General features: G+C 42.0%; 1 protein-coding gene across 3 annotated transcripts in view; it reads right to left on the bottom strand.

Moving 5' to 3' along the window:
- Positions 1-1,340: 1,340 nt before the first annotated feature.
- ZFHX3 (zinc finger homeobox 3) overlaps positions 1,341-7,660 on the bottom strand; it is a 264,815-nt gene continuing 258,495 nt past the window's right edge. For all 3 annotated transcript variants that reach the window (XM_050772654.1, XM_050772653.1, XM_050772655.1), the window contains exon 10: positions 1,341-7,309. In XM_050772654.1, the coding sequence (XP_050628611.1) occupies positions 5,646-7,309 (1,664 nt within the window). In that variant the 3' untranslated portion in view covers positions 1,341-5,645. The remainder of the gene's footprint in view (positions 7,310-7,660) is intronic.

Genomic DNA, 7,660 nt, shown 5'->3' with positions numbered 1-7,660 from the left:
GAGAATTTGAATTGTAGTCACCTTCCTCCAAAGAGCTGAAGCAGCAAAACCTCTCTGCAAAACCAGTTCCATTTAAAATGTTTCAATGCAATCCTGCCAGATCCTAAAATAATTATAGTTTAGAAAGGCAGACGTGGCTTTGGGTCTGAACAAGTTTTATCCTACTGTACCTTTTCAAAGGGTGGAAGAGAGATCAGAAACATTAACTGGGTGCCAAGAAAACATACAGAGATCGAAGCCATCCACTTCTGCAGGAACACTGAAAAGAAAGGTACAACGCTTGGGGAAAGATTGGATTTCATTAGGGACAGTGACACTACCTATTTGGCGTAGAGGTTCCAGCGCTGGCCAGGGAACCACCTTTGCTCCCTGAGCACTAGTAATACCTGTGTCAGTTGTAGAATTGTTTGAAATTTTGAGTTAATAGGGTCACTACTTTTTGAATGCCTGCTGCAGAAACTAAGAAAAATGGCTGTCTGAGCCAATAGAAGAGGACTTTGTAGCTCAACTCCTGGGGAAGAAAATACTTCTTTTGACAGAGGGCAGATGCTGTAGACCTTACAGTGACATACCCAGTCTGTAATGTCATCCAGGCCCACCCGCTAAAGTTTTGTAAATTATTTATTAGCTGTGGCTATAAATTAGAGATGAATGGAAGGCCTTCAGGCCTGATCTTAAAGGCACTCCTTATTAATGAAGTTCAAGCATTTGCTGTGGTAGGGGAGGGTTTTTGGTAAGAGGACTGAATCATCTCTTGTATGCAAACATTACTGATACTGCTGTTGTGCAGACTGGACCTCTCAAGAGAGATTCTGCTCTAACAGAGGTTTGGAAAAGTCCTTTGCTAGGACAGGTAAATGTAGTCAGTCATCCACTTGGTTCAACTTACCGTTCATATCCTTCTGTCATAAACACTAGATCCAATTCCCATTTCAAAAAAGTTGAACCTACCTTTCTCCTGGCTATCAGTAAAACTTTTTTTGCCTGCGATTGTGTCAAGCATAAAAAATTTTCATATAAATATTTGAATTAAAAATCTAGTTGCTATTAGGGCACTCTGGGGCCAAATATCGTTCAAGTTATCAGGCTTACCCCTCCCAATGAAGTAACACAGACAGCGTCATGGCCCAAATTTATGACATTCATGAGCCCCAGGAGATGGGAAATACAACCATCTTTAGAAACACTAAAGAGCTTGTGTACATCCTTTGGTACCTTGGGATAAGTACTCCCTGCACACATAACCTCAAGGTATTCACATTTATACTTTGCCAGCCATCAACCTCTCTTTCCTGCACACACACATGCATGTGCACAAATCTGGTAACAGAGACAGGAACTTTTGCTCATATTTTTTTTTAATGTATCACAATGAGCAGGAAACATACTTGATGAAATATTTTCAAAGGAGTATATTCAATTACCATCTACAATCAACTTAACTATGACAACAAAGTTTTCGTGACAAATTTTTTTTTTTCAGTTTGAAAGTTCCATGTGGTTCTGTTTGTTAGTCTCCATGTATTTTGGTACAGTTCGAGATCAGCATTGTTACAGTAACAAAAAAGCTAACAAGACTACATTATAGAAAAACACCAAGAACATCATTTTTGGTTTCACTTGCTCTATTTTTTTTTTTGTTTTTTGTTTTTTTCTTTTTGTACATTGCAAAGGCTGTTCATATACCTCTTCACCTCAGGGTCACGTTCATTTATGCTTTCTTTCCTACCCAAACTTGCCCCCCACCCCCCTGAAGAAAGTAAACAAACAAACAAAAAACTAGTCAAAGCTTTGTTTCACAGTGGGCAGTATCTCAGCGCCAACAAACCACCAACTCAATTTATGCTTCTATTTAAAATGTTTTAATTTATTATTTAAAAAAAATATATGTCCATGAACATCAAGTGCACTGGCTTGGGTCACTGCCTCTCTCTCCTGCAACTTCCTGCCATGCCTGATAAACTCAGGTTTAAACACATGCCGTCTGTTTTACTTTATTTTCAATTGTGTAAAACTTTGGCCACATTCATCTCTTTAAATAGCTTTTAATTAAAAAAAAAATTCCTAGATGTATTAAACTTTTCCTCATGTAGACGTGTGGTTTTTGGAAGGATGGAGGAAAGATGGATAAAATAACTCCCATTCCGTTGAGTCAGTATGGTGCTATGACAGACTGGTGTCTAGCACCAACCCATACTATAGGGAGAAAACCAAAAAACGAAGTGTCAATGGAGGTGAAGAACTAATTTAAAAAGCAAGTGGAAATATACCCTACCCAGCTACCTACAGTGCAGCAGACAGGAATAAATTCCCCAAGTGAGATCAAGCTAAACAGTTGAGCATTGTAGTGAATTCATGCTTTGTAAATAGTACTGGTCATAGCCACGGTGGCTGTCAGCCCACAAACATCTAACTCATGTTTGACCTCTAATGTTCACCATCACTGACTGCTTTGCTACTTCTGGGTTAGTGCTGAGAATTATTCTTATTTTTTCAATGAACATATATGTGGGCGGTTTAGTTGTAGAGGAAAGCATTAAGGGTGCAACCCACTCCAGGTTGAAACAATCACATAACCCCTCTGATACCACTAGGTGGGTGGAAGCGTGCTCAGCCAATCTATTCAACCACCTTATTGTCACCAGACACACCCACAGCTCAAGGCATGGTGTAACAAAACACTGACAGTCACTCTGCCTCACAGAGGGAGGATGGCATAGTAGCTCCAAAAAAAAAAAAAAAAAAAAAAAAAAAAAAACCCCAAAAAACTAAAACCCAAACCATCAGGGAGGGGGCAGCAAAATTATAAAGAAAAGAACTTAAAGTTGAGGGGGGAGGGAAAGGGATAGAAATTGCACTATTACCAAGCAGTATCATTTTTAAAAACAACGTTTTCAGAGAAGACCTAGCAGAATTTGACAGGTAAAGCTAGTGTTAAATTGTTAACTGATATCACATAGAGAACCAAAAACAAAAACAATTTTTTTCTATATGGTACAGACACAGAGTAACATACAACAGTTAAATGGCAAAAAATATATATATATTTCATAGAGTTACAAACAAGATAAAATAATGGAAAACAAAAAACTGTACAACTTTAAAATTTAAAAATGTTCATCTCAAACACAGGGAGAAATACAAGATTTCTTGTTAAAAGGAAATAGCTTGTTAAAACAGTAAATGTTTTGCGTACTTGCTTTTGACACCTTATGCTACAACTGGATACTGGTATGAATAGTTAGATGGTATTCTTTAGTATTTCTACTTAAAAAAAAAGTTAAAAAAGGAATTTGCACTGTGCATCAGCCTAGTTAGAAATATGTACAACATTTCAGGATCTACTATTTCATTAAACTAAAATTCATAAAAATAAAATAGTCCCGGCTAAAAAAGAAAAAAAGAAAAAAATCCATTTTCAGATCTTGGAATGCTCCAGTCTTTTGCAAAGTCGATGAGTGGCTTCAGCACTGGGGAAAGAAGCCCGAAAGGTGACCAATGGAACCTGCATTCACAGTCTTCAAAGTTCCCTTTTGAAACATAAGGAAGAAAACGAAGGGGAGAAGGTTTTCACACTTTGGGGGCAAGGGGAGATGGTTTCTGTTGATGTTTAGCTATGAAAGTGAAACAGCAAAGCATCTATTTGTCTCCAAAATCTATGTTTTAGCAGCACAAAGTTTTCAAAGTTCAGACCGTTTATTTTATTTTATTTTTTTACATGAGAAAGGGTGTGTGTTACAGGAATATGGATATTAACATAAACAAGTGCCTAACATACGGTTCCTTTTTTGCTTTCTGTACATTGCTATCTGCTGCTTTGTTGGCTGAGCTCCGGATCACTCGCCGCTCAGACTGCCTAACACAAGGACAAAACTTTGAAGTAAAAAATGTGTCTTTTGGTATATGGAATTGTCATTAACAGTTGCCTCTCTGCTTGCAGAAGAAGCACATAACAACCTGGGAATCTTTTGTTTTTCTCTTTCTTTTATTAAAGTAAGTCTTGTTTGTTTAAATCAGAAACAAATTCTCAAGTAACAAGAACCCTTTCCCTTTTTTCTGCATCAGCAGTGAAAGGGTGTGTCTTTGGATTTTATTTAAAGCATGAATTTTTTTTTTTTTTCTGAGAGAAGAAAGAAAAAACAAACACAAAACCAAAAACCAAATCCCTAACCAAAAACTTTTTTAGAAAATAAAAGTACACAGCCAATTACACAAATGGAAACAAATCCTTTAGTAAAGGAAAAGAATATTTGAAGCATCTACCAAACAAGGAGGAAAAAAGAAGGGGTACAAAGAAAAGGCCAAAAGAAGGATAAATAAAAAAATAAATGCACAAGGCTAACAGACACAGGTAACTAGAATTATATGCCTTTAAAAAGTTTCAACTCCCCAACCAAAAATAATCTGTGAGGATCCTAATGACCCCTAGAATCCCTTGAAATTCTTTCTTTAGTTTTATAAAATAATTCTGCAGCTCCCTCTAAGAAATGAAGGCAGCTACCTTAAGTGGGAGATTATAGGATGGGAGGTGGGAGAAGGAAAGAGAAAGTGGAATTAAGGGACAAAGCAGGAGAAAAGCTTAGGCGAATCAACGGATTGCAATCTATCTGCTAGGAATGAACAAGACAACATCAAATGAGGAGCTGTCAGCTGGACCATACAAAAAGCTAAATGTACACAAAAGGTTTTTTTTTTTTCCTTTTAAATCTACCATACTGCTTCAGTTCATTTCCAATGCAACAATCTACTCAACACCAAAAATGGTCATATCTATCATAAATACAGAAAGTCAGTTTTTAAAACTTATTTTTTTTAAGCTACAAGTCCTCAACACTCTTTGTGTGTGTGGGTTATTTTTTTTTTTTTTTTCTGAAAGTGGGAGTGCTTAACTTTTCCCCTTGAAATTGGCTTCAGCAGAAAAGCTATCCTTAAAAATCCCCAGAAAGCTAAAGCAGTTCACATTGTTTTTCTTGAATACTTTCTGCCCGTTTTTAAATTAACAAAAAATCTTTTCTGGAACCAAAAAAAAAAAAAAACTGAAAAAAATAATAATATATAAAAAAAATGATTCTGAAAACAGAACAAAGTGTGAGCGATTGACCTGAGAATAAAAAGACATTACATTTCTTTTTTTCTTTTAGCAAGCCATTGGTATCTGAATGCTAAGATAGCAAGAAATTTAAAACTGTAACAAGGTGGACTGCTTTCCCATACAGTGCATGCCGGGCTCCTCTGTGCTATCAGCGTGGGGCGTTTATTGAAAAGGGGCAAATATACAAGGGGTTTAAGCTCCAAAGACATTAGGGAGGCCCTGCGGACTTCTGTTTCCCAGACCAATAGTACCTTCAAAAGGACACAATGTAACAGGTTAGGGCTTTTTTTTTTTTTTTTTTTTTTTTTTTTTTTTTTTTTTTTTTTTAATATTAAAAGAAAAAAAAGACAAGAATGTAAAATCACCGGCATAGATAGGTATATGGGAAAACAACCCACGCTTTTTCTTTTTTTTTTTTTTTTTTTTTTTTTTTTTTTTTTTTTTTTTTTTTTTGGTTAGAAGCTTTGGAATTGCAGTTAGTCTATTTCTGAAATTGGTTTGTTATTAATTTTTGTATTTAAATTCATTTGTTTGTATTGTTCATCTTCAAAGCTTACAATCTGAAGGTGTCCGTTCCTACACTGGTCAGACCACTGTCCTTGGGGCAGCTGGGGTCTTTGGGACCCTCCACCGGGCTCGCCGGTCCGTCGGACTTTTGGCTGAGATCCGTGTCAGACTCCTCCGAATAGTCGTCTGTTGGCATCGAGGGCTGAACCCCTGAGGTGCTGCATGAACTTGAGGTAACCGTTGAAGATGAGGAGAGAGGAGGAAAAGAAGGGGGCTTCGCTGCCGAAGCCCGGGAGACCACTTGCGGCCAAGACTTCCTGGAGGCGTGGGGGGAAGCGGAGGAGGGGGTGGCGGCCGACGGGGGAGGGGGGCTGTCGTTTGAGTGAGCGGCAGACTGCGAGGTAGATGCGGTGCTAGGATCGGGGAAGCAGGCAGAGTGAGGTAATAAACTAGGGTGCTCTTTGGCGTTTCTTGCTGCTCTCGTGATTGTTCTGTGTTTGTGCAAGGCCGACTCGAGATGTTGACTCAGAGCTTCCTCCCCACAGAGCGCGCTCTCGCACGCCAGGCAGTGGTATGAGCCGCCGCTGCCGCCACCGCCACCACCACCGCCGCCGCCACTGCCGCCGCCGCCGGTGGGGACGTGAAGCACCATCTCTTGCAGGTTCACCACAGACTGGCCGAAGAAGCAGAGGGACTTCAGGTGGCTCCTCGCCGCCTCCTCGTCGCCGAAGCCCGCCTGGCACTTGCGGCAGACCAACTTGTACTGCACCTTTGGAACAATGAAGGGGTCGTAGAGGGAGTCCGCACTTTTGCTTTCTGCTTCTGGCTCTTCAGGGGGTTTCGGCAGGAGGGGGGACACCTCACGGGGGGCGTTTTTCTGTTCTTCTGGTTTGGGGGATTCTTTGGCAGGGTCTTTGTCTGGGGAAGCAGCCCCCGAGGGGACTGGGGTTTGGCTTGCTTTGGGCTGCTGCTGCTGCACTTTTTGCTGCTGCTGCTGCTGTAGTTGCCGCTGCTGCTGCTGTTGAATTGCCTCCTGCAGACTCTGCTGGTATTGCTGGTACTGCTGCAGTAGGGAGCCCGGGGAGAGCCCCATCAGGGCCTGCGACAGTGCAGGGCTGTAGGGGAACAGGCCTTCCATGCCATACATAGGCTGCAGGTACCCGCTCTGCAGGGCGCCAGGGATCTGGGGAGCATAATAAGGAGAAAAGCCTGGTACAAAGTAAGGAAGGAACTGGCTCGTGAGCAATGCTGTGGGGTCCGAAGTCAAGGCTGCCTGCAGGGCCTGCAGCTGTGCAGGGTCCACCGCATACTCCATGGTGGGCAGCGGGGCTGAGATCGTGGCTGCAGCTGCCGTGGGGGCTTCTCCTTTCTCCTTCTTGGGGACAGGCAGGGGTTCCCCTTTCCCTTTGTGTGCCTTTTCCTTCTCCTTTATTTTCTCACTGTCTTTGTCCTTGCGTTGCTGCTGCTGTTGTGGTGGGAGCTGTGGTGTGGGTGGCGGCTGGGCTGCTGGCGGCGGGGGAGGCTGCTGCACCTGTGGCTGCTGCTGCTGAGGAGGTTGCTGAGGGGCCATCGCCATGGTGGCTTGTGCTGGGGTTGGGGAGCTCAGCGATGCTGAGGACGGTTTATTTGGTAATCCAGATGTGGGGAGACCAGGGGAAGGAACCGTTGTGCTGGGCAGACCCATCAAGTTCGGTTTAGGAGACGTTAAAGCTGAAAGGAATGAAGACAGAAATCACCGGTCAGTCTGGGCAGGGGTAGGGCTGAAGCTCAAGACATTTTACCAGTGTCACTGGCACACAGTCTGAGATGTCAAGGCCTGAAGGATCCTCTCAAAACCAACGTTTTCAACAGAAGTATCCCACCAGGCTCAGGGCTGGACAACCTTTTATCCTAATGAGGACTCAGTCCTGGGTCAGCTCCCATGCTTCCTCTTTCAGCCAAACAACTTCCAACACCTTCCTGCCCAATGTGCCACACCTGCTAGTTCACATTTTCTTTGCCAAGCACTCCCAGCTACCATTCACTCTGCCCAACTGCAATTAGTCTAGAGGCCCCAAAGCC

Source organism: Macaca thibetana, chromosome 20, assembly GCF_024542745.1.
Source record: "Macaca thibetana thibetana isolate TM-01 chromosome 20, ASM2454274v1, whole genome shotgun sequence".
Classification (NCBI taxonomy): Eukaryota; Metazoa; Chordata; class Mammalia; order Primates; family Cercopithecidae; genus Macaca; species Macaca thibetana.
Note: the sequence above shows the minus strand (reverse complement) of the source record. Positions and strands in the feature narration are given on the sequence as shown.